This window comes from Pseudophryne corroboree, chromosome 4, assembly GCF_028390025.1.
Source record: "Pseudophryne corroboree isolate aPseCor3 chromosome 4, aPseCor3.hap2, whole genome shotgun sequence".
Lineage (NCBI taxonomy): Eukaryota > Metazoa > Chordata > Amphibia > Anura > Myobatrachidae > Pseudophryne > Pseudophryne corroboree.
Window position 1 is genome coordinate 931,719,107 of NC_086447.1, and position 27,614 is coordinate 931,746,720.

At 48.5% G+C, this 27,614-nt stretch overlaps 1 protein-coding gene across 1 annotated transcript in view; it reads left to right on the forward strand.

Annotated features, from left to right (window-relative positions):
- SMYD2 (SET and MYND domain containing 2) overlaps nucleotides 1–20,972 on the forward strand; it is a 76,125-nt gene extending 55,153 nt beyond the window's left edge. The window contains exons 7-12 of the mRNA XM_063919080.1: nucleotides 10–112; nucleotides 2,616–2,726; nucleotides 15,456–15,576; nucleotides 16,880–17,054; nucleotides 19,265–19,373; nucleotides 20,019–20,972. Coding sequence (XP_063775150.1) covers nucleotides 10–112; nucleotides 2,616–2,726; nucleotides 15,456–15,576; nucleotides 16,880–17,054; nucleotides 19,265–19,373; nucleotides 20,019–20,096 — 697 coding nt within the window. The 3' untranslated portion in view covers nucleotides 20,097–20,972. The remainder of the gene's footprint in view (nucleotides 1–9; nucleotides 113–2,615; nucleotides 2,727–15,455; nucleotides 15,577–16,879; nucleotides 17,055–19,264; nucleotides 19,374–20,018) is intronic.
- The last annotated feature ends 6,642 nt before the right edge of the window (nucleotides 20,973–27,614 follow it).

Genomic DNA, 27,614 nt, shown 5'->3' on the forward strand with positions numbered 1-27,614 from the left:
CTGTTGCAGCGTTGCACTAATGAACCACAGCTGCTGTCCTAACGTGATTGTGACGTACAAGGGCACCGTCGCCGAAGTGCGGGCCGTGCAGGAGATAAACGCTGGAGACGAGGTGACAATGTAGCCGTGTAGACCTGTGGCTGCGCAGGTTGCCGCTGTCTGTATTTGTCTGTGTGATCATGTTAGTTATGACTTTGCCTCCTAGACGTAATGTTTCCTTTTATAAGAGCGTTCTGCGCAATGTGCCTCTGCCTGTTGTGTTACACAGGTGGGGTCTATGTACTAAGGCTTGGAGAGAGAGAAAGTACCAAACAATCAGCTCCTAACCGTCATTTTTCAAACACAGCCTGTGGCGTGGCAGTTGGGAGCTGATTGGCTGCTACTTTATCTCTCTCCAGGGCTTGGTACATTTGCCCCACAATCTTCTTTTATGTTATTTTGCCCTCTTTGGCGCACAAGGCCGTTATTTTGTTGGCTGCATCAGCACTGGGCAGCCCCGGAGCACCTTCTGCAGGGCTGATACTGTCTGTGGAATGGGTTTGTTGGATCGACCCTATTAAGGTCGACACTCGTTAGGTGGACCACTATTGGTCAACAGGCAGTAGGTCGACACCCTGAAAAGGTCGACGTGAGTTGTTGTTTTTTAGTGTACCCTCGCTTCGCTCGCCATGTTTCAGGATACTATTCCCAGTTGTAGTCCACCTGGATCATAAAGTAAGAAAAAGTTTTAAAAAATGAGAAAAATTTTTTTTGAAAAACTCGTGTCGATCTTTTCATGTGCGACCTTTCCCAGGTGTCGACCTAATGCATGTTGGCCAATAGTTGTCAACCTATTGAGTGTCGACCTACGTAAGGTTGACCTAAGGGCCGTATCCCCTGTGTGTTACCCACCAGCTCCTGCCAGAAACGAGGGAGTAACTGTCCCGGTGTGCTTAATTGCGCTGTGACGCAGGAGTGACAGCCGGTACTGTGAGGCAAGACAGTAAATAACAATTACTCTAGCAATATGTTACTGGCATTAGACCCCATCCCAAATACCCTGGCTCATGGGGTATCAGTGGCGCTGCGGGCTCCGGCACGTGTAGAAACATCGGCGCCTGTGCCCAGAAATATGTGCAATGTGCCATCCAGTGCTGAGCTCATCCTTGTGGTATTCCGGAGTCTGAGAAAGCGCCTTCAGGAGTTCTGGCTATATAAAGACATGACCTATAGGGCGCAGTATAGCCCGGAGGAAGTAAGCTGGCGTGTTACATGGGAGCCGTGAGCCCCGGCTAGGGGGGGGGCATGGTATCGCACAAAGCCGCAACCAGTCGTCAGATTATCAGGAGACACATGACTGCGTTGATACCAAGATGTATTTTGGCACCGATCCCCTCATCTCCCGTCTTTGTGGAAGTCTGGTTACTGCTCGGAATCTTGATAAGATCCCCGAAAGGGCTATAAACGTTTAATCAAATAGACCTCTTATATAAATGTATGCACGCCCGGGGTTCCAGGAATTCATTACACTGAGTGATGGGGCCCAGCAGCTGCCGCAGTGTAACGTTACCTTATCCTGGGGGGCCCCCTAGTGGCTCAAAGCTTCATCTACAGTGTCCAACTATCATCTGCTATACTATATAATGTTACTTGTATATTGCCAGTGTATTCTGTTGCGCTTGCAATACTTGTTCTGCATTGCTGTGTACACCCTAAGGTGTAATTAAAAAAATAAATAATGTGTAGCATTAATTAAAGTTTTCATATTCTGAACGGTCTTCTGTGCTAACGAACAGGCGAACGCCACAACATTTAGTAAGTATACGATTCTAGGCACGGGGAGAAAGATCATGTGAGAAGGAATATTTAGCTCTAAAATTGGCCAGTAGGGTGAAACAGGGTAAAATGCATGAACGGGTACCAATAACTAAGATATCTGAAATATACATTTTAAATTTTAAATTTTCCTCTTTTGTAAATAACTGAAAAAGAAACTGACCTGAGATTTTAATTCCGAAAACAAGAAATTGCGCACGGCACTTAAGTGGGCAGAAAATTAGCATAAATTGGTCATCCACAATCTCCTCCGCCACTGCGAGTGGATTTGGGGCTGTCGGAGCGAGTCCTCTGTCCTTTGGGGCCTGAGTTTAGTTCAGTTTCTTTTTCAGTTTTTACAAAAAGGAAAAATAAACCTTAAGTTTTTAGTTTCACGTTTCTCTGCATTTCACGGTGTACGGCGCTATATTTTCCCCTGCTGGCAGATTTTTAAACAAATTATTCTCCCTGTGCCATTGATAGTATACACGCTAAATGTCATGGCGCTACGTCCTATTAGAGTTACAAAACACTCAGAATAGGGAAACTAATTAATTAATTACAGCCGGGTTGTATAACGTTATTGATATATCGCTAAGGCTTATACAACAATGCAGAATAAGCATTATAGGGCACAATGGAATGCCAATATTTGTGAGGATGAGGCCTTTAATTCCCCAGGTACCAGCGACCTCCGTGATTGGCCGCAAGGCTAGGCTGCATTCTCATCAATACTGGCTCCTCCCACAACATGGCGGCCTCCGTAGCAGACGGTGAACTTTGAATCCTGCTAATGGGTTATGTTTATTCTTTCTCTTTAGGTATTTACCAGCTACATTGACTTACTGTATCCTGCAGAAGATCGGAATGACCGACTCAAAGATGCGTATTTTTTCAGCTGTGACTGCAAGGAGTGCGCCACAAAGCAAAAGGTAGAACCGCCATGTCGGTACGTCATGTACCTTGTACACACAATGCCGCCGCACCTGTCTGAACCCCAATTTCCAGAGGTGCATATAGGTGGTCATTCCGAGTTGTTCGCTCGATGCCGATTTTCGCAACTGAGAGATTAAGACGAAAATGCGCATGGTACGCAGTGCGCATGCGCTAAGTGATTTAGCACAAAATTTAGTAGATTTACTCACGTCCGAACGAAGAATTTTCATCGTTGAAGTGATCGTAGTGTGATTGACAGGAAGTGGGTGTTTCTGGGCGGAAACTGACCGTTTTCTAGGAGTGTGCGGAAAAACGTAGGCGTGCCAGGATAAAACGCGGGAGTGTCTGGAGAAACGGGGGAGTGGCTGTCCGAACGCAGGGCGTGTTTGTGACGTCAAACCAGGAACGAAACTGACTGAGCTGATCGCAGTGTAGGAGTAAGTCTCGAGCTACTCAGAAACTGCTAAGAATTTTATATTCGCAATTCTGCTAATCTTTCGTTCGCAATTCTGCTAAGCAAAGATACACTCCCAGAGGGCGGCGGCTTAGCGTGTGCAATGCTGCTAAAAGCAGCTAGCGAGCGAACAACTCGGAAGGGCCATTGTGTACACCCGTAGATCAACCCAAATCAGATAGATGTTCCATATCAAGCGTGGGCAGAAATTAGATGTAAGGAATGATACAATTAATTTCGGGTACTCTGCGGCCACTTTACGAACTTGAACCATCCTATGTCTGGAATCCCCGATTCACACATTTTAGATTGGGGACATTGTGTGCAGCGATAATTGTGAGACATTCTGGAACAGCTGTACACCATGAGGGAAATTGACACACGTCGGCCAATTTATGGAGCGCAGTGGCCAGGCTGTAGTGAAGGGCTTTTTAGTTTTCTCTGAAGAGCTACTTTACAACAACAAAAATAGTCAATCCCGGGTTTTATTATTATTATTTTTTCCTCCTCTGATTGCTCGACCAATCAGAAATGAATGTTCGGCCAATGAAGGAAGCATGGAAAAACAGGTGAGTGGAATATTGTGTGATTTTATTAAATTAATTCTACCCCCCCAGCTTGTGTTTTATATATGGTGTCTGCGTGATGGACTGTGTCTCTTCTGTGTGCGTGATGCTGAGAGTGATGGACTGTGTCTCTTCCGTGTGCGTGATGCTGAGAGTGATGGACTGTGTCTCCTCTGTGTGCGAGATACCGAGAGTGATGGACTGTGTCTCTTCTGTGTGCGTGATGCTGAGAGTGATGGACTGTGTCTCTTCCGCGTGCGTGATGCTGAGAGTGATGGACTGTGTCTTTTCCGTGTGCGTGATGCAGAGAGTGATGGACTGTGTCTCTCCTGTGTGCGTGATGCTGAGAGTGATGGACTGTGTCTCTTCTGTGTGCGTGATGCCGAGAGTGATGGACTGTGTCTCTTCTGTGTGCGTGATGCTGAGAGTGATGGACTGTGTCTCCTCTGTGTGCGAGATACCGAGAGGGATGGACTGTGTCTCTTCTGTGTGCGTGATGCTGAGAGTGATGGACTGTGTCTCTTCTGTGTGCGTCATGCCGAGAGTGATGGACTGTCTCTTCTGTGTGCGTCATGCCGAGAGTGATGGACTGTCTCTTCTGTGTGCGTGATGCTGAGAGTGATGGACTGTGTCTCTTTTGTGTGCGTCATGCCGAGAGTGATGGATTGTCTCTCTTCTGTGTGCGTGATGCCGAGAGTGATGGACTGTGTCTCTCCTGTGTGCGTGATGCTGAGAGTGATGGACTGTGTCTCTTCCGTGTGCATGATGCAGAGAGTGATGGACTGTCTCTTCTGTGTGCGTGATGCTGAGAGTGATGGACTGTGTCTCTTCTGTGTGCGTCATGCCGAGAGTGATGGACTGTGTCTCCTCTGTGTGCGAGATACCGAGAGGGATGGACTGTGTCTCTTCTGTGTGCGTGATGCTGAGAGTGATGGACTGTGTCTCTTCCGTGTGCGTGATGCTGAGAGTGATGGACTGTGTCTCTCCTGTGTGTGTGATGCCGAGAGTGATGGACTGTGTCTCTTCTGTGTGCGTGATGCCGAGAGTGATGGACTGTGTCTCTCCTGTGTGCGTGATGCCGAGAGTGATGGACTGTGTCTCTCCTGTGTGTGTGATGGCGAGAGTGATGGACTGTGTCTCTTCTGTGTGTCTGATGCCGAGAGTGATGGACTGTCTCTTCTGTGTGCGTGATGCCGAGAGTGATGGACTGTGTCTCTTCTGTGTGCGAGATACCGAGAGGGATGGACTGTGTCTCTTCTGTGTGCGTGATGCCGAGAGTGATGGACTGTGTCTCTTCTGTGTGCGAGATACCGAGAGTGATGGACTGTGTCTCTTCTGTGTGCGTCATGCCGAGAGTGATGGACTGTGTCTCTTCTGTGTGCGTGATGCCGAGAGTGATGGACTGTCTCTTCTGTGTGCGTGATGCCGAGAGTGATGGACTGTGTCTCTTCTGTGTGCGAGATACCGAGAGGGATGGACTGTGTCTCTTCTGTGTGCGTGATGCCGAGAGTGATGGACTGTGTCTCTTCTGTGTGCGAGATACCGAGAGTGATGGACTGTGTCTCTTCTGTGTGCGTCATGCCGAGAGTGATGGACTGTGTCTCTTCTGTGTGCGTCATGCCGAGAGTGATGGACTGTGTCTCCTCTGTGTGCGAGATACCTAGAGGGATGGACTGTGTCTCTTCTGTGTGCGTGATGCTGAGAGTGATGGACTGTGTCTCTTCCGTGTGCGTGATGCTGAGAGTGATGGACTGTGTCTCTCCTGTGTGTGTGATGCCGAGAGTGATGGACTGTGTCTCTTCTGTGTGCGTCATGCCGAGAGTGATGGACTGTGTCTCCTCTGTGTGCGAGATACCGAGAGGGATGGACTGTGTCTCTTCTGTGTGCGTGATGCTGAGAGGGATGGACTGTGTCTCTCCTGTGTGCGTGATGCCGAGAGTGATGGACTGTGTCTCTTCTGTGTGTCTGATGCCGAGAGTGATGGACTGTCTCTTCTGTGTGCGTGATGCCGAGAGTGATGGACTGTGGCCCTCATTCCGAGTTGTTCGCTCGCTAGCTGCTTTTAGCAGCATTGCACACGCTAAGCCGCCGCCTACTGGGAGTGAATCTTAGCTTTGCAGAATAGCGAACGAAAGATTCGCAAAATTGCGAATAGAATAGCGATCAGAAATTTCTTTGCAGTTTCCGAGTAGCTCGAGACTTACTCTGCCACTGCGATCAGTTCAGTCAGTTTCGTTCCTGGTTTGACGTCACAAACACACCCAGCGTACGCCCAGACACTCCCCCGTTTCTCCAGCCACTCCCGCGTTTTTTTCTTCCGAAAACGCCAGCGTTTTTTTCACACACTCCCATAAAACGGCCAGTTTCCGCCCAGAAACACCCACTTCCTGTCAATCACACTCCGATCACCAGAACGAAGAAATATCTTCGTAAAGCCGTGAGTAAAATACCAAACTTTTTAGCAAATTTACTTGGCGCAGCCGCGGTGCGAACATTGCGCATGCGCAGTTTGCGGAAAATCGCTGCGATGCGAAGACAAATAACGAGCGAACAACTCGGAATGAGGGCCTGTGTCTCTTCTGTGTGCGTGATGCAGACAGTGATGGACTGTGTCTCTTCTGTGTGCGTGATGCAGAGAGTGATGGACTGTGTCTCTGCTGTGTGCGTGATGCCGAGAGTGATGGACTGTCTCTCTTCTGTGTGCGTGATGCCGAGAGTGATGGACTGTCTCTCTTCTGTGTGCGTGATGCCGAGAGTGATGGACTGTCTCTCTCCTGTGTGCGTGATGCCGAGAGTGATGGACTGTGTCTCTTCTGTGTGCGTGATGCTGAGAGTGATGGACTGTGTCTCTTCTGTGTGCGTGATGCAGACAGTGATGGACTGTGTCTCTGCTGTGTGCGTGATGCTGAGAGTGATGGACTGTGTCTCCTCTGTGTGCGTGATGCAGAGAGTGATGGACTGTCTCTCTTCTGTGTGCGTGATGCCGAGAGTGATGGACTGTGTCTCTCCTGTGTGCGTGATGCCGAGAGTGATGGACTGTGTCTCTCCTGTGTGCGTGATGCTGAGAGTGATGGACTGTGTCTCTTCTGTGTGCGTCATGCCGACAGTGATGGACTGTGTCTCTTCTATGTGCGTGATGCTGAGAGTGATGGACTGTGTCTCTCCTGTGTGCGTGATGCTGAGAGTGATGGACTGTGTCTCCTCTGTGTGCGTGATGCCGAGAGTGATGGACTGTGTCTCTCCTGTGTGCGTGATGCCGAGAGTGATGGACTGTGTCTCTTCTGTGTGCGTGATGCCGAGAGTGATGGACTGTGTCTCTTCTGTGTGCGTGATGCTGAGAGTGATGGACTGCGTCTCTTCTGTGTGCGTGATGCCGAGAGTGATGGACTGTGTCTCTTCTGTGTGCGTGATGCCGAGAGTGATGGACTGTGTCTCTTCTGTGTGCGTGATGCCGAGAGTGATGGACTGTCTCTCTTCTGTGTGCGTGATGCCGAGAGTGATGGACTGTGTCTCTTCTGTGTGCGTGATGCCGACAGTGATGGACTGTGTCTCTCCTGTGTGCGTCATGCCGAGAGTGATGGACTGTGTCTCTTCTATGTGCGTGATGCTGAGAGTGATGGACTGTGTCTCCTCTGTGTGCGTGATGCCGACAGTGATGGACTGTCTCTCTTCTGTGTGCGTGATGCCGAGAGTGATGGACTGTGTCTCCTCTGTGTGCGTGATGCCGAGAGTGATGGACTGTGTCTCTTCTGTGTGCGTGATGCTGAGAGTGATGGACTGTGTCTCTCCCGTGTGCGTGATGCTGATAGGGATGCACTGTCTCCCTGCTGTGTGCGTGATGCTGAGAGTGATGGACTGTGTCTCTTCCGTGTGCGTGATGCTGAGAGTGATGGACTGTGTCTCTCCCGTGTGCGTGATGCTGAGAGTGATGGACTGTGTCTCTTCTGTGTGCGTGATGCTGAGAGTGATAGACTGTGTCTCCTCTGTGTGCGTGATGCTGAGAGTGATGGACTGTGTCTCTTCCGTGTGCGTGATGCTGAGAGTGATGGACTGTGTCTCTCCCGTGTGCGTCATGCCGAGAGTGATGGACTGTGTCTCTTCTATGTGCGTGATGCTGAGAGTGATGGACTGTGTCTCCTCTGTGTGCGTGATGCCGACAGTGATGGACTGTGTCTCTTCTGTGTGCGTGATGCCGAGAGTGATGGACTGTGTCTCTTCTGTGTGCGTGATGCTGAGAGTGATGGACTGTGTCTCTTCTGTGTGCGAGATACCGAGAGTGATGGACTGTGTCTCTTCTGTGTGCGTGATGCAGAGAGTGATGGACTGTGTCTCCTCTGTGTGCGTGATGCCGAGAGTGATGGACTGTGTCTCTTCTGTGTGCGTGATGCTGAGAGTGATGGACTGTGTCTCTTCTGTGTGCGTGATGCTGAGAGTGATGGACTGTGTCTCTCCCGTGTGCGTGATGCTGAGAGTGATGGACTGTGTCTCTTCCGTGTGCGTGATGCCGAGAGTGATGGACTGTGTCTCTCCCGTGTGCGTGATGCTGAGAGTGATGGACTGTGTCTCTTCCGTGTGCGTGATGCTGAGAGTGATGGACTGTGTCTCTCCCGTGTGCGTGATGCTGAGAGTGATGGACTGTGTCTCTTCTGTGTGCGTGATGCTGAGAGTGATGGACTGTGTCTCTCCCGTGTGCATGATGCTGAGAGTGATGGACTGTGTCTCTTCCGTGTGCGTGATGCCGAGAGTGATGGACTGTGTCTCTCCCGTGTGCGTGATGCTGATAGGGATGCACTGTCTCCCTGCCGTGTGCGTGATGCTGAGAGTGATGGACTGTGTCTCTCCCGTGTGCGTGATGCTGAGAGTGATGGACTGTGTCTCTCCCGTGTGCGTGATGCTGAGAGTGATGGACTCTGTCTCTCCCGTGTGCGTGATGCTGATAGGGATGCACTGTCTCCCTGCCGTGTGCGTGATGCTGAGAGTGTATTGTCCGTATTATGGGGTAAATTATAACTAAAGTCTATCAGTGGTTTTCAGACGCCGCCATTATAGGCCAGGTTTTAAGGATATTCATGCCAGAGTCCAGATGGTTAAATCAAAGTGAATGAAGTACTAATTAAGTCACCTGTGCTCAAACATGATATCCTTAAAACCTGACTATTCCGACGGAGTTTGGGAGATTCTGGCCTATGTGGTAAGGCAGATATAGAGGAAGATGAGGCAGCTGCCCAGGGCCTCACAATTCTAGGGGCCTCCGATCATTGGTGGGTGGTGATCGCACAATCAGTACTAACTCTTAGTACATGGAACCTTATCTCTCTTTAAGCGTCGGGTGATTTTTAGACTTTCCCTAACTTTATCTCTCCCCATATATTACACAATTGTTTCTCTGACGTCCTAAGTGGATGCTGGGGACTCCGTCAGGACCATGGGGATAGCGGCTCCGCAGGAGACAGGGCACAAAAGTAAAAGCTTTAGGATCAGGTGGTGTGCACTGGCTCCTCCCCCTATGACCCTCCTCCAAGCCTCAGTTAGGTTTTTGTGCCCGGCCGAGAAGGGTGCAATCTAGGTGGCTCTCCTAAAGAGCTGCTTAGAGTAAAAGTTTTATTAGGTTTTTTATTTTCAGTGAGTCCTGCTGGCAACAGGCTCACTGCATCGAGGGACTTAGGGGAGAAGAAGTGAACTCACCTGCGTGCAGGATGGATTGGCTTCTTAGGCTACTGGACACTAGCTCCAGAGGGACGATCACAGGTACAGCCTGGATGGGTCACCGGAGCCGCGCCGCCGACCCCCTTGCAGATGCTGAAGAGAGAAGAGGTCCAGAAATCGGCGGCTGAAGACTTCTCAGTCTTCATGAGGTAGCGCACAGCACTGCAGCTGTGCGCCATTGCTCTCAGCACACTTCACACCAACGGTCACTGAGGGTGCAGGGCGCTGGGGGGGGCGCCCTGGGCAGCAATGAAAGTACCTATGCTGGCTAAAAATACATCACATATAGCCTCTGGGGCTATATGGATGTATTTAACCCCTGCCAGGTTGTCAGAAAAACGGGAGAAGAAGCCCGCCGAAAAGGGGGCGGGGCCTATTCTCCTCAGCACACAGCGCCATTTTCCTACACAGCTCCGCTGCTAGGAAGGCTCCCAGGCTCTCCCCTGCACTGCACTACAGAAACAGGGTTAAAACAGAGAGGGGGGGCATTTTATGTGGCGATATTATTATATATTAAGATGCTATAAGGGAAAACACTTATATAAGGTTGTCCCTGTATAATTATAGCGTTTTGGTGTGTGCTGGCAAACTCTCCCTCTGTCTCCCCAAAGGGCTAGTGGGGTCCTGTCCTCTATCAGAGCATTCCCTGTGTGTGTGCTGTGTGTCGGTACGTGTGTGTCGACATGTATGAGGACGATGTTGGTGAGGAGGCGGAGCAATTGCCTGTAATGGTGATGTCACTCTCTAGGGAGTCGACACCGGAATGGATGGCTTATTTAGGGAATTACGTGATAATGTCAACACGCTGCAAGGTCGGTTGACGACATGAGACGGCCGGCAAACAAATTAGTACCTGTCCAGGCGTCTCAAACACCGTCAGGGGCTTTAAAACGCCCATTTACCTCAGTCGGTCGACACAGACACGGACACTGACTCCAGTGTCGACGGTGAAGAAACAAACGTATTTTCCTTTAGGGCCACACGTTACATGTTAAGGGCAATGAAGGAGGTGTTACATATTTCTGATACTACAAGTACCACAAAAAAGGGTATTATGTGGGGTGTGAAAAAACTACCTGTAGTTTTTCCTGAATCAGATAAATTAAATGAAGGCGCTCACACGCTTATCACAAGTGGCGTTACCGTCTCCAGATACGGCCGCCCTCAAGGAGCCAGCTGATAGGAGGCTGGAAAATATCCTAAAAAGTATATACACACATACTGGTGTTATACTGCGACCAGCGATCGCCTCAGCCTGGATGTGCAGCGCTGGGGTGGCTTGGTCGGATTCCCTGACTGAAAATATTGATACCCTTGACAGGGACAGTATTTTATTGACTATAGAGCATTTAAAGGATGCATTTCTATATATGCGAGATGCACAGAGGGATATTTGCACTCTGGCATCAAGAGTAAGTGCGATGTCCATATCTGCCAGAAGATGTTTATGGACACGACAGTGGTCAGGTGATGCAGATTCCAAACGGCACATGGAAGTATTGCCGTATAAAGGGGAGGAGTTATTTGGGGTCGGTCCATCGGACCTGGTGGCCACGGCAACAGCTGGAAAATCCACCTTTTTTACCCCAAGTCACATCTCAGCAGAAAAAGACACCGTCTTTTCAGCCTCAGTCCTTTCGTCCCCATAAGGGCAAGCGGGCAAAAGGCCAGTCATATCTGCCTAGGGATAGAGGAAAGGGAAGAAGACTGCAGCAGGCAGCCCATTCCCAGGAACAGAAGCCCTCCACCGCTTCTATCAAGTCCTCAGCATGACGCTGGGGCCGTACAAGCGGACTCAGGTGCGGTGGGGGGTCGTCTCAAGAGTTTCAGCACGCAGTGGGCTCACTCGCAAGTGGACCCCTGGAGCCTACAAGTAGTATCCCAGGGGTACAGATTGGAAATTCGAGACGTCTCCCCCTCGCAGGTTCCTGAAGTCTGCTTTACCAACGTCTCCCTCCGACAGGGAGGCAGTATTGGAAACAATTCACAAGCTGTATTCCCAGCAGGTGATAATCAAAGTACCCCTCCTACAACAAGGAAAGGGGTATTATTCCACACTATATTGTGGTACTGAAGCCAGACGGCTCAGTGAGACCTATTCTAAATCTGAAATATTTGAACACTTACATACAAAGGTTCAAATCAAGATGGAGTCACTCAGAGCAGTGATAGCGAACCAGGAAGAAGGGGACTATATGGTGTCCCTGGACATCAGGGATGCTTACCTCCATGTCCCAATTTGCCCTTCTCACCAAGGGTACCTCAGGTTCGTGGTACAGAACTGTCACTATCAGTTTCAGACGCTGCCGTTTGGATTGTCCACGGCACCCCGGGTCTTTACCAAGGTAATGACCGAAATGATGATTCTTCTTCAAAGAAAATGGACGATCTCCTGATAAGGGCAAGGTCCAGAGAACAGTTGGAGGTCGGAGTAGCACTATCTCAAGTAGTTCTACGACAGCACGGGTGGATTCTAAATATTCCAAAATCGCAGCTGTTTCCGACGACACGTCTGCTGTTCCTAGGGATGATTCTGGACACAGTCCAGAAAAGGGTGTTTCTCCCGGAGAAGAAAGCCAGGGAGTTATCCGAGCTAGTCAGGAACCTCCTAAAACCAGGAAAAGTGTCAGTGCATCATTGCACAAGGGTCCTGGGAAAAATGGTGGCTTCTTACGAAGCGATTCCATTCGGTAGATTTCACGCAAGAACTTTTCAGTGGGATCTGCTGGAAAAATGGTCCGGATCGCATCTTCAGATGCATCAGCGGATAACCCTGTCTCCAAGGACAAGGGTGTTTCTTCTGCGGTGGCTGCAGAGTGCTCATCTATTAAAGGGCCGCAGATTCGGCATTCAGGACTGGGTCCTGGTGACCACGGATGCCAGCCTGAGAGGCTGGGGAGCAGTCACACAGGGAAAAAATTTCCAGGGAGTGTGATATAGTCTGGAGACTTCTCTCCACATAAATATACTGGAGCTAAGGGCAATTTACAATGCTCTAAGCTTAGCAAGACCTCTGCTTCAAGGTCAGCCGGTATTGATCCAGTGGGACAACATCACGGCAGTCGCCCACGTAAACAGACAGGGCGGCACAAGAAGCAGGAGGGCAATGGCAGAAACTGCAAGGATTCTTCGCTGGGCGGAAAATCATGTGATAACACTGTCAGCAGTGTTCATTCCGGGAGTGGACAACTGGGAAGCAGACTTCCTCAGCAGGCACGACCTCCACCCGGGAGAGTGGGGACTTCATCGGGAAGTCTTCCACATGATTGTGAACCGTTGGGAAAGACCAAAGGTGGACATGATGGCGTCCCGCCTGAACAAAAAACTGGACAGGTATTGCGCCAGGTCAAGAGACCCTCAGGCAATAGCTGTGGACGTTCTGGTAACACCGTGGGTGTACCAGTCGGTGTATGTGTTCCCTCCTCTGCTTCTCATACCCAAGGTACTGAGAATTATAAGACGTAGAGGAGTAAGAACTATACTCGTGGCTCCGGATTGGCCAAGAAGGACTTGGTACCCGGAACTTCAAGAAATGCTCACAGAGGACTCATGGCCTCTGCCGCTAAGAAGGGACTTGCTTCAGCAAGTACCATGTCTGTTCCAAGACTTACCGCGGCTGCGTTTGACGGCATGGCGGTGGAACGCCGGATCCTAAGGGAAAAAGGCATTCCGGAAGAGGTCATTCCTACCCTGGTCAAAGCCAGGAAGGAGGTGACCGCACAACATTATCACCACATGTGGCGAAAATATGTTGCGTGGTGTGAGGCCAGGAAGGCCCCACGAAGAAATTTCAACTCGGTCGATTCCTGCATTTCCTGCAAACAGGAGTGTCTATGGGCCTCAAATTGGGGTCCATTAGGGTTCAAATTTCGGCCCTGTCAATTTTCTTCCAGAAAAGATTGGCTTCAGTTCCTGAAGTCCAGAAGTTTGTCAAGGGAGTACTGCATATACAACCCCCTTTTGTGCCTCCAGTGGCACTGTGGGATCTCAACGTAGTTCTGGGATTCCTCAAATCACATTGGTTTAAACCGCTCAAATCTGTGGATTTGAAATATCTCACATGGAAAGTGACCATGCTGTTGGCCCTGGCCTCGGCCAGGCGAGTGTCAGAATTGGCGGCTTTGTCTCACAAAGCCCATATCTGATTGTCCATTCGGACAGGGCAGAGCTGCGGACTCGTCCCCAGTTTCTCCCTAAGGTGGTGTCAGCGTTTCACCTGAACCAGCTTATTGTGGTACCTGCGGCTACTAGGGACTTGGAGGACTCCAAGTTGCTGGATGTTGTCAGGGCCCTGAAAATATAGGTTCCAGGATGGCTGGAGTCAGGAAAACTGACTTGCTGTTATCCTGTAGGCACCCAAAAAACTGGGTGCTCTTGCTTCTAAGCAGACGATTGCTAGTTGGATGTGTAGTACAATTCAGCTTGCACATTCTGTGGCAGGCCTGCCACAGCCAAAATATGTAAATGCCCATTCCACAAGGAAGGTGGGCTCATCTTGGGCGGCTGCCCGAGGGGTCTCGGCTTTACAACTTTGCCGAGCAGCTACTTGGTCAGGGGCACACCCTGGCTGAGGAGGACCTGGAGTTCTCTCATTCGGTGCTGCAGAGTCATCCGCACTCTCCCGCCCGTTTGGGAGCTTTGGTATAATCCCCATGGTCCTGACGGAGTCCCCAGCATCCACTTAGGAAGTCAGAGAAAATAAGAATTTACTTACCGATAATTCTATTTCTCGTAGTCCGTAGTGGATGCTGGGCGCCCATCCCAAGTGCGGATTGTCTGCAATACTTGTACATAGTTATTGTTACAAAAATCGGGTTATTATTGTTGTGAGCCATCTTTTCAGAGGCTCCGCTGTTATCATGCTGTTAACTGGGTTCAGATCACAAGTTGTACGGTGTGATTGGTGTGGCTGGTATGAGTCTTACCCGGGATTCAAAATCCTTCCTTATTGTGTACGCTCGTCCGGGCACAGTATCCTAACTGAGGCTTGGAGGAGGGTCATAGGGGGAGGAGCCAGTGCACACCACCTGATCCTAAAGCTTTTACTTTTGTGCCCTGTCTCCTGCGGAGCCGCTATCCCCATGGTCCTGACGGAGTCCCCAGCATCCACTACGGACTACGAGAAATAGAATTATCGGTAAGTAAATTCTTATTTTTTTCTCCTTGCATTGTACTTGCGCTGTCCATGGTTTCACTCGTCTGACGCAGAGGGATTTGCCGGTCGGATACAGCAGGAGATACAGGCGATACAGACTGTGTTATATGTCACATCTGTTATTCCATGGTATTGTCTCGTATTCGTGCAGCGCACACTGCATCTGCATAACGCACTTCCGCATTCCCAGAGAGACACATCTTCTTTTTAAATGAAACCTGGGGGTCCGCCATAGTGCAGCAGGTGTAGAAAAGGACTATCTGCTGTCTACGGACAGAGGGACTAAGCCCCCACCTCCGGTCCATGAGCGCCTGCGGCTTTCCCAACCTGCAGGACTCCATCAGACCTACTCTCTGCTTCTCCTGTACAAGAGTAGAAGCCGTAAGAGGGGTTTGTGGCAGACAGCAGCTTTGTTACACTTGCCCTATTTATGAAATTGGCAGCCCGGTGCCAACCATAGAGGGGAACGTTCCCTGCTGTTGGTGCGGACTATGCACTGGAGCGGCTCCCTGTTACTGTGCGGAAAGTGACCGCTTATACGGGGGTGATGGTGAGGCGTGAGTGGCCGTTTGTATCACAGACAAATGGACCTGTGACCCAGTCCTGGAAAAAGAATCTATTCTAGAGAATGGTTTCAGATACGTTTTCAAGATGTTCCTATTATGTAGGAAGAATTACAATGATTGATGATGTAACGTTTATCTGAAACGTTGGTTCCATGTCTGTGACTTGTGCGTGAATGAACAGCGAGCGGTGATATAACCAGACTCTCCGTTCTGAGCCTGAGAATAACTACAGAAATGAGTTGGATAATTACTGACTTTCTCCTCCCGTTGCCCTGCAGGACGGAGCCAAATTGGAGATCAGGAAAGTCGGGGATCCGCCCAGTCCGCAGGCCATACGAGACATGGTCAGGTACGCCCGGAACGTGGTAGAGGAGTTCCGGAGAGCAAAACACTTCAAAAATATCCTTTCTCTATGTTGCACTGATAATAGCTTGGTGATCTGCAGAGCCGGCTGAATGACGGTGATGGGAATATACATCAGGGCCAAAGATCGTGACATGCTTGCGTTTGACCACCCCCTCCTCCCCGGTACCTCCTATAAACACACACTAACTGTCAATCACTTTCCTCATTGCGACCTCAGTCTCTAATTATTAGTCTAACGTGCGCAATGTGACTTTCTCGTGTGCACAGTACGAAAAGAATGTCTCAACTCTGCAAACATCAGCATCGAGTCTACCTCTGAATCACGCCTTTGAGATCCGGCATTTTATAATTCGAACCACTGTGCTGTGTATGAGAACATCCTGGAAAAGCACCTGTTGCTGGACGTGGTAATTCTCCCTGAAATTGTCTGCTGAAAACTCATTGCTCAGAATTTTTTATTTTTTTTATTTACCAACTATCTAATGGTATCATGCGTAATGATGGAAACAAACTGTTAGTATCTAACACCATGCTTTAGTATCTAAGGACGGTCATTTATTCACAACCTATCTGTCAAGTGATATCAGAGGGTATTTGAGTTTTCAACGAGAGATTACAGGCAGAAGACCCATTTCACATACCCCATTTTTCCAGGATGTGTGTTACATTGCACAATTCATTTAATTGGGGTAAAACTGCAATTAATGGAATTACCCTTTAAGATATTAAGGGTTTTAAGCAGGACCTTATATATTGGTTATGTTGATACTAACCTATTCTGCAGCGCTGTACAGTGCATGTTTATGAAATGACGTTAGTCCCTGCCCCAGTGAAGCTTACAATCTAATTTCCGTACCACATACAAACAACAATCTTCGTGAGTCATTTAAACTATTGACCAGTAGTTTTAAATGACAACAGTAATCAATGCTGAACCAGCCTGACCTAGTATTAAAACGGCTACAGGAACCAATACTATCGGTCAACGCAGCCGATGTTTGGTCAGTAAATCTACCCCCAAGGCAATGCTATACCATGTAAGACACGAAGCCTGGCCACCGGGAACAAATCTCTACTGATGTCCCTGGAATTTGCTGCAGCGACTCAGAAACACACTGCTGCTTTTGCATTTCGTTTTGACGTTTTTTTGCACCTGGTGGGCCAAGAACCAAACTGACTATTTCCTGGTCCAGTCACCGCACCCAATGGTCAGGTGCGGGTCCTCCAAAAAGATCTGATCCATTTTAGTCCCCTCAGGGCGTGTGTTTCGTTCTATTGACACCCATCATGTTTCAGCCTCTGTCGGGCAATGTGTATTTCGCCTTAACTGTGCCACCGCCTAGCGAGCTCCTGGAAATATGCGAGCTCAGTATGGATAAGATGGGGACGGTGTTCACCGAGAGCAACGTTTATATGTTACACATGATGTACCAGGCCATGGGGGTCTGCCTCTACATGCAGGACTGGGACGGAGCCTTAAAGTACGGGGAGAAAATCATCAAACCATACAGGTAAGTGTTCCGATTCTGTGGCTGCTGCCATCTTGTGTGTAACGATTAGTGAGATTATAATATAATACTGATACATGTCATTCATAATTTAGCAAGACTTTGGATAACCGTATCCAAAGAGGAATTTAATTTAGAAAGTGTAAATCCCAGGATTTGGGTGGGTCAGTGGAATGGGTAACGGACGGGGAACCGTGAGACTTGAGGTGAGTGGGGTGAGGTCTGTGATGGGCAACCATTGGCCTTCAGCCCGGAAACTCTCCTCCGCAGGTGGCGCAGATTTTCTTTTGCAGCCGTAGAGCCGCGATATTACTGTACCGTAACGGTTAGCGAAACTGCATGGCGGGGATGTGACTCTCGCCCCTGTGGCGTCAGACTGCTGCTACAGTGGGACCTGGGAACGGCCGGAGTGGAACATTCCTATTACGGGGGGAAAACCACAACTAAAGATGAGCGGGAGGGATCGCCTCATTATTTGACTATACTACCATTACATTTTCTGTTTTTATGTTAGTAATATTTGGGGGCAGAGATGACGGCACCTACAGTAGAGTTTGCTCCATTATTGCCCCATGAGGAATATAGAATAATGGGGGTCATTCCGAGTTGATCGCACGATGCCGATTTTCGCTGCGCTGCGATCAGGTCTCTACTGCGCATGCACTGCAATGTGCACGCGCGTCGTACGGGTACAATGCGGATCATTGCAGAGCGATGGATTTAACGAAGAATCCATTCGCACAGCCGATCGCAAGGAGATTGACAGGAAGAAGGTGTTTATGGGTGTCAACTGACCGTTTTCTGGGAATGGTAGGGAAAACGCAGGCGTGTCCGGGCGTTTGGATGGCGGGTGTGTGACGTCAATTCCGGCACCAAAAAATACTGAAGTAATTGCAAGGGCTGAGTAAGTACAGATCTACTCAGAAACTGCACAAAATGATTTTGCAGCGCTCGGCTGCACAGGCGTTCGCACACTTGCAAAGCGAAAATACACTCCCCCATAGGCGGCGACTATGTGCTTGCACGCTAGCTGTTTTTAGCAGCTGTGCAATCAACTCGGAATGACCCCCAATGTCCCCTCTCTAAGGGGGAGATGTATCAAACCTTGGCGTGACATAATTAAAGTACCAACCAACCAGCTCTTGTCAATTTTCAAACGCAGCCTGTAACATGGCAGCTAGGAGCTGATTGGCTGGTACTTTATCTCTCTCCCAGGCTTGATACGCGTCCTCCTGAGGACTTTATGGTGGATTACTGCTCAAGTCCCCTCCGTGAGCTGCTGCCAGGACGCCCAGTGCAACTCATAAGGGGGATTTTTATCAAAATGTGGCCCGCAATTTCAAGGCCTGGGACTTAGGATCCAATAAGAAATTTAAACTCCAATTACTAACATTAATTATTACGATTGCCAAAAAAAGTATTCTCATTCATTGGATTCGTCCTTCTACTCCCTCACTATCGGAAGTCAAACAAAAATTGTTACATATATTGTATTATGAGAGAAGGGCTACTATTCCTGACATTAATGATGGTGCGGAGAAATTTTACCATAAATGGGAATTTTTTATTAACACTCTCGACATAGTCACAAAATCATATTCTCAAATTATTTAAAAATACTTTCTGGAATTTGCTTAGGAGACTTTCTGCCGATACTTGACTATGGTTCTCCTGTATACCTATTATAGATGTTCTATCTAAATCGGTTACGAACCCCTGATTTCCGATGACATTTTCTTGTCCCCTTCCCCCTCCCCTACCCCTCTTCCCTTATATGTTATATTTTTCTTGTTTGTCTTTCCCCCCTCTTATTTGTTTTCAATTATTGCTACACTGTACCACTTTGATTGTTATTATGCTCTTGTATTATTCTATCGTTTGTTTTCTGATAGGTTTGCGGGATATATCAATAATTATCCCCCTTGCTTCAGATATATTGTACAACGATGTATATTTGGGTCTCGATCCTCTATGCAATCTTGTTGCATACTTGTTCTTATTCTATTTTGTTTGGTACTGTGATTGAATATCCTCATTTCTGTTGGAAAACCAATAAAATCTATTTACAAAATGTGGCCGGAGCGGCCAATCAGATTCTAGTATTCTAATTGTCATTTAGTAGCATGTACTAGATTAGTGAGAGCTAAGATCTGATTGGTTACTATGGGCGACACCCACACGTCTTGTGCTGATTTCTCTGTCCTGTCTCCCAGTAAGCACTACCCGCTGTACTCTCTGAATGTGGCCTCCATGTGGCTGAAGCTTGGGCGGCTTTACATGGGCCTGGAAAAGAATACGTCTGGGATAAAGGCCCTGAAAAAGGTACGTGACCCATTTACTGCTCATTTCAAAGTAACGCACAATATCCTTAGTGACAGCGTCCACATACGGCGTATACGGGGGTGATCCTGTACAGGGGGTAATTACCAGCTCCTGTAGGATCTCACTATGAAGGAGGTGGCTCCATGTAGATTACACCCTAAACCCTCTTGTGAAATATGATTAAATTATGTAGATGGGATAAGGGTTTCGGACAGGACACGGTTGCAGGATCCGCTCCTGTGTTGGAGGGTGGATGGGGGGTGCTCAGTCTCTTTACAAAATGACTCTATGCTCCCGCACCTTCTCCTTTTCAGAGACCGTAGTTTAATAGAAAAGCCAGGGTGAGCTGTAATAAGGGGGTGGTCCTAATAGGACAGCATGATGGACGATGAAGCGATGTTTAACTCTTCCCGCTGCGCACACTTGTTCGCAGGCCCAGATTAACGTTACAGAGACCCTTCCGAGGATCTAAAATTGCGGGGGGTGGGATAAACCGTAAAAAGGGCTAGGGTGACAAAAAGGGCCCTTTGCGGCCACAGATCTGGCAGCTGGTAAAGGTTTTGTTTTTTTTATTGCGATTGTTCTGCAGCCATAGAAACGTGACCTGTCTATAACTTACCGTGTCTGTCTATCTGTCCCTACCAGGCCATCACTATAATGGAAATAGCGCACGGCGCTGATCACCCGTACATAGCGGAAATCAGGAAGGAGGTGGAGCAGTGACGGGCCAGATCTATGCAGTGCACCTCTATTTATGTCTGTCAGGAATGCGAATGTGTACGTCGGTGTGGAACTACTAGACACACAATGCTGCTTACCCCACGGACGCTGAACGCCTAATATCCCTCTCTGTGTCCTGTCTTGGCTTGTAAGACATTTGCAGTCTCCCATAGTGCTCAGGGGTTTTCTGTTTTTTGTTTTTTTTTTCCATTGATTTAAAGGGGCCAAAACACATGCTGTACATGTCTTCAAGTTCCACTAGGGGGCACTCTTTGAATGACCGTCCTAATGTGAATTGGCCTCTGTAGCGGCTGTAGCATGTTAAAGGGCTAATTTTACTAAAAGCCCAATGTGGCAAGAAAACTAAACTAGAACCTGCAGGAATGAATTCTCAGCTAATTTACCATTACAGTATCTGGGTTGTGAGCTGGACGGATTCCCACGTTACCCTCCAGATGTTCTAGTGTGGTCTTTAATTTGCAAAGATTTAACCTGTAATACAAAAACCGTTCTGCATTATTTTTAACTGTAACTTCCCCCCCCCCCTCCCCCCCCTTTTTTCTCCAAATGCATCTTTGTTTCACCCCAGATAACTCTTAGTTTAAGTTTATTTTCCAGTTTGGATAAAACCGCAATTGGATCAATTTCTTCTTTAAAAAACAAAAAATTAATGATGCGGTTTTTTTTTTTTTTTTTTTTTTGGAAAGCCGTTGCCTAAAACTCTAAACCAACCAAAGTTTGCCTGCGAGTTTTATTGCAAATCGCTTTTTCGCTCTGCAATGTACAATGTGTATTCCTGTTGTTTTTATTGAGGGATCGTGAAGCTGAATGAGGTATTTGGAAATGTGACGCAGAGTAAAGAATAGTACTTGTGTATTACGAGTCTTTGTTTTGTTTATTTGTTAAGATAACGTTCAGGAAATGATTGTAAGATGACGTAATGGCTCTTTGTGAACCCAGGGAGGTACCACTGCGCATTAGAGACCTACGATTAGAGTGCCCAGCGCCATTGTATAATACACTTTTCTCTTACGTCCTAGAGGATGCTGGGGACTCCAAAAGGACCATGGGGTATAGACTGGATCCGCAGGAGACATGGGCACACTAAAAAGACTTTGACTGGGTGTGAACTGGCTCCTCCCTCTAGGCCCCTCCCCCAGACCTCAGTTAGATTCTGTGCCCAGGAGAGACTGGACACACACTAGGGGAGCTCTCCTGAGTTTCTCTGGAAAGAATTTTGTTAGGTTTTTTATTTTCAGGAAGACCTGCTGGCTACAGGCTCTCTGCATCGTGGGACTGAGGTGAGAGAAGTCAGACCTATTTCTTCTTAGTTCAAGGGCTCTGCTTCTTAGGCTACTGGAAACCATTAGCTCCAGAGGGTTCGATCACTTGGTGCGCCTAGCTGCTTGTTCCCGGAGCCGCGCCGTCACCCCCCTCACAGAAGCCAGAAGAAAGAAGCCGGGTGAGTATTAGAAGAACAGAAGACTTCAGTGACGGCAAAAGACTTCAGTAACAGAGGTACAGCGCGGCGGTCGCGCTGCGCTCCATGCTCCCACACACCAACGGCACTCACAGGGTGCATGGCGCTGGGGGGGAGCGCCCCGGGCAGCAGTTACTGAGGGTCTTTTTCACTGGCAAGAGGCATATTCGGTGCCCGGGTACCGCATACGATACCCCCGCCAGTATAAATCATTTCAAATTTGAGCGGGACTACAGCGCGCCGGTAAGGGGCGGGGCTTAGCCGCACAGCTCACCAGCACCATTTTATCTCCCACAGCCGCTGCAAAGACGCTGGCCCGGACCTCCAAGCTCCTTACAAGTAACAAGGGAGAAAAAAAAGGGGGGGGGGCACAGGCATTTTGGTGCTTTATATGTTATAGTTTACAGCGCCAGCAACATATATTTTCTCTAACGTCCTAGTGGATGCTGGGGACTCCGTCAGGACCATGGGGAATAGCGGGCTCCGCAGGAGACAGGGCACATCTAAAAAGCTTTTTAGGTCACATGGTGTGTACTGGCTCCTCCCCCTATGACCCTCCTCCAAGCCTCAGTTAGGTTTTTGTGCCCGTCCGAGAAGGGTGCAAACTGGATGGCTCTCTTAAGGAGCTATTTAGTAAAGGTTTTTTTTAGGTTTCTAATCAGTGATTCCTGCTGGCGACAGGATCACTGCAACGAGGGACTTAGGGGAGAGACTGGCAACTCACCTGCGTGCAGGAGGATTGAAGTCTTAGGCTACTGGACACTGAGCTCCAGAGGGAGTCGGAACACAGGTCAGCCTGGGGTTCGTCCCGGAGCCGCGCCGCCGATCCCCCTTACAGACGCTGAAGAAAGACGGCGGAACGGAGGTCCGGAAACAGGCGGCAGAAGACTTCACAGTCTTCAGAGAGGTAGCGCACAGCACTGCAGCTGTGCGCCATTGTTGTCACACGGCTCACTGACACGGTCACGGAGGGTGCAGGGCGCTGCTGGGGGCGCCCTGGGCAGCAATATAAATACCTATTTGGCAAATAAATACATCACATATAGCCATTAAGGCTATATGTATGTATTTTAACCCAGGCCAGTTATTAAAAAACCGGGAGGAAAAGCCTGCCGAAAAGGGGGCGGAGCTTATTCTCCTCAGCACTCAGCGCCATTTTCCTGATCAGCTCCGCTGGTGAGGAAGGCTCCCACTCTCCCCTGCACTGCACTACAGAAACAGGGTTAAAAGAGAAGGGGGGCATAAATTGGCGATATGATATATTAAGAGCGCATATATAGAAACAACACCTTCTAGGGTTGTTATATACATTATAGCGCTTTTGGTGTGTGCTGGCAAACTCTCCCTCTGTCTCCCCAAAGGGCTAGTGGGTCCTGTCCTCTATCAGAGCATTCCCTGTGTGTGTGCTGTATGTCGGTACGTGTGTGTCGACATGTATGAGGAAAATGTTGGTGAGGAGGCGGAGCAAATTGCCTGTAATGTTGATGTCACTCTCTAGGGAGTCGACACCGGAATGGATGGTCTACTTATGGAATTACGTGATAATGTCAACACGCTGCAAGACGGTTGACGACATGAGATGGCCGGCGGACAAATTAGTACCGGTCCAGGCGTCTCAGACACCGTCAGGGGCTTGTAAAAACGCCCATTTACCTCAGTCGGTCGACAGACACAGACATGGACACTGACCCCAGTGTCGACGGTGAAGAAACATACGTAATTTTCCTTTAGGGCCACGAGTTACATGTTAAGGGCAATGAAGGAGCTGTTACATATTTCTGATACTACAAGTACCACAAATAAGGGTATTTTGTAGGGTGTGAATAAACTACTTGTAGTTTTGCCTGAATCAGATAAATTAAATGAAGTGTGTGATGATACGTGGGGTTCCTCCGATAGAAAGTTATGGGCGGTATACCCTTTCCCGCCAGAAGTAAGGGCGAGTTGGGAAACACACCTTAGGGTGGATAAGGCGCTCACACGCTTATAAAAACATGGCGTTACCGTCTCTAGATACGGCCGCCCTCAAGAAGCCAGCTGATAGGAAGCTGAAAAATATCATGACAGTATATACACACATACTGGTGTTATACTACGACCAGCAATCGCCTCAGCCTGGATGTGCAGCGCTGAGGGGGCTTGGTCGGATTTCCTGACTGAAAATTTTGATACCCTTGACAGGGACAAGATTTTATTGACTATAGAGCATTTTAAGGATGCATTTCTATATATGCGTGATGCGCAGAGGGATATTTGCATTCTGGCATCAAGAGTAAATGTGATTTACATATCTGCCAGACGAAGACACGACAGTGGTCAGGTGAGGCAGATTCCAGACGGCATGTGGAAGTATTGCCGTATAAAGGGGCGGTCCATCGGACCTGGTGGCCATGGCAACAGCTGAAAAATCCACTTTTTGTTACCCCGAATCACATATCGGCAAAAAAGGACACAGTCTTTTCAGTCTCAGTCCTTTCGTCCCCATAGGGGCAGGCGGGCAAAGGCCAGTCATATCTGCCCAGGGGTAGAGGAAAGGGAAGAAGACTGCAGCAAGCAGCCCATTCCCAGGAACAGAAGCCCCTCACAGCTTCTGCCAAGTCCGCAGCATAACGCTGGGGCCGTACAAGCGGACTCAGGTGCGGTAGGGGGTCATCTCAAGAGTTTCAGTACGCAGGGGGCTCACTCGCAAGGGAACTCCGGGATCCTACATGTAGTATCCCAGGTGTACATTGGAAATTCGAGACATCTCCCCCTCACACAATTCACAGGCTGTATTCCCAGCAGGTGATAATCAAAGTACCCCTCTTACAACATGGAAGGGGGTAGTATTCCACACTATATTGTGGTACTGAAGCCAACCGGCTCGGTGAGATCTGAAATATTTGAACACTTACATACAAGCGTTCAAATCAAGATGGAGTCACTCAGGGCAGTGATAGCGAACCAGGAAGAAGGGGACGATATGGTGTCACTGGATATCAGGGACGCTTACCTACAGGTCCAAATTTGCCCTTCTCACCAAGGGTACTTCAGGTTCCTGGTACAGAACTGTCACTATCAGTTCAGACGCTGCCGTTTGGGTTGTCCACGGCGCCCCGGGTCTTTACCAAGGTAATGGCCGGAATGATGATTTTTCTTAAAAGGAAACATGGACGCTTTCCTGATAAGGGCAAGGTCCAGAGAACAGTTGGAGGTCGGAGTAGCACTATCTTAAGTAGTTCTACGTCAGCACGAGTGGATTCTAAATATTCCAAAATCGCAGCTTTTTCCGATGACACGTCTACTGTTCATAGGGATGATTCTGGACACAGTCCAGAAAAACGTGTTTCTCCCAGTGGAGAAAGCCAGGGAGTTATCCGAGCTAATCGGGATCCTCCTAAAACCAGGAAAAGTGTCAGTGCATCATTGCACAAGAGTCCTGGTAAAAATGGTGGCTTATTACGAAGCAATTCCATTCGGCAGATTTCCCGCAAGAACTCTTCGGTGGGATCTGCTGGACAAATGGTCCGGATCGCATCCTCAGATGCATCAGCGGATAACCCTATATCCAAGGACAAGGGTGTCTCTCCTGTGGTGATTACAGAGTGCTCATCTTCTAGAGGGCCGCAGATTTGGCATTCAGGATTGGATGCCGGTGACCACGGAGGCCAGCCTGAGAGGCTGGAGAACAGTCACACAGGGAAAAAATTTCCAGGGAAGTGTGATTAAGTCTGGAGAATTCTCTCTGCATAAATAAGCTTAGAGCAAATTTATAAGGCTCTAAACTTAGCAAGACCTCTGCTTCAAGGTCAGCCGGTATTGATCCAGTGGGATAACATCACGGCAGTCGCCCACGTAAACAGAAAGGGCGGCACAAGAAGCAGGAGGGCAGTGACAAAACTGCAAGGATTTTTCGCTAGGCGGAAAATCATGTGATAGCACTGTCAGCAGTGTTCTTTCCGGGAGTGGACGACTGGGAAGCAGACTTCCTCAGCAGGCATGACCTCCACCCGGGAGAGTGGAAACTTCATAGGGAAGTTTTTCAGCATGATTGTGGACCGTTGGCAAAGACCAAAGGTGGACATGATAGCGTCCCGCCCGAAAAACGGGACAGGTATTCCGCCAGGTCATGAGACCTTCAGGCGATAGCTGTGGATGTTCTGGTAACACCGTGGGTGTACCAGTCAGTGTACGGGTTCCCTCCTCTGTTTCTCATAACCAAGGTATTGAGAATTATAAGACATAGAGGAGTATGAACTATACTAGTGGCTCCGGATGGGCCAAGAGGGACTTGGTACCCGGAGCTTCAAGAGATGCTCACAGAGGACTAAGGGCCTGGGGAGCTAAGAAGGGACTTGCTTCAGCAAGTACCATGTCTTTTCCAAGAATTACCGCGGCTGCGTTTGACGGCATGGCGGTTGAATACCGGATTCTGAAGGGAAAAAGGCATTCCATAAGAGGTCATACCTACCTTGGTCAAAGCCAGGAAGGAGGTGACCGCACAACGTCATCACCACATGTGGTGAAAATATGTTGCGTGGGTAAGGCCAGGAAGGCTCCACGAAGGAAATTCAACTAGGTCGATTCTGCACTTCCTGAAAACAGGAGTGTTTTGAGTCTCAAATTGGGGTTCATTAAGATTTAAATTTCGGCCCTGTAGATTTTCTTCCAGAAAAAATTGACTTCAGTTCCTGAAGTCCAGATTGTAAAGGGTGTATTGCATATACAGTTCTTTTGTGCCTCTAGGGGCACCGTGAGATCTCAACATAGTGTTGGGATTCCTTAAAATCATATTGGTTTGAACCGCTCAAATCTGTGGATTTGAAATATCTCACATGGAAAGTGACCATGCTGTTGACCAATATCTCACATGGAAAGTGACCATGTTGTTAGTCCTGGCCTCGGCCAGGCGATTGTCAAAAAGAATGGGCGGTTTTGTTTTACAAAAGCCCATATTAGAATTTTCCATTTGAACAGGGCAGAACTGGGACTCGTCTCCAGTTTCTTCCTAAAGGGGTGTCAGCGTTGTCACCTGAAACAACCTATTGTGGTGCCTGCGGCTACTGGGGACTTGGAGGACTCCAAGTTACTAGACGTTGTCAGGGCCCTAAAAATATATATATATATATATATATATATATATATATATATATATATATATATATATATATATATATATATATATATATAGTTAGGACGGCTGGAGTCAGAAAGTCTGACTTGCTGTTTATATTGTATGCACCCAACAAGCTGGGTGCTCCTGCTTCTAAGCAGTCTATTGCACGCTAGATTTGTAGTACAATTCAGCTTGCACATTCTGTGGCAGGCCTGCCACAGCCGAAATATGTAGATGCCCATTCCACAAGGAAGGTGGCCTCATCCTGGGCGGCTGCCCGAGGGGTCTCGGTATTATAACTTTGCCGAGCAGCTACGTGGTCAGGGGCAAACACGTTTGTAAAATTCTACAAATTTGATACCCTGGCTGAGGAGGACCTGGAGTTCTCTCATTCGGTGCTGCAGAGTCATCCGCACTCTCCCGCCCGTTTGGGAGCTTTGGTATAATCCCCATGGTCCTTACGGAGTCCCCAGCATCCACTAGGACGTCAGAGAAAATAAGAATTTACTTACCGATAAATCTATTTCTCGTAGTCCGTAGTGGATGCTGGGCGCCCATCCCAAGTGCGGATTATCTGCAATACTTGTATATAGTTATTGTTACAAAAAAATCGGGTTGTTTATTGTTGTGAGCCATCTTTTCAGAGGCTCCGCTGTTATCATACTGTTAACTGGGTTCAGATCACAGGTTGTACAGTGTGATTGGTGTGGCTGGTATGAGTCTTACCCGGGATTCAAGATCCTTCCTTATTGTGTACGCTCGTCCGGGCACAGTATCCTAACTGAGGCTTGGAGGAGGGTCATAGGGGGAGGAGCCAGTACACACCATGTGACCTAAAAAGCTTTTTAGATGTGCCCTGTCTCCTGCGGAGCCCGCTATTCCCCATGGTCCTGACGGAGTCCCCAGCATCCACTACGGACTCCGAGAAATAGAATTATCGGTAAGT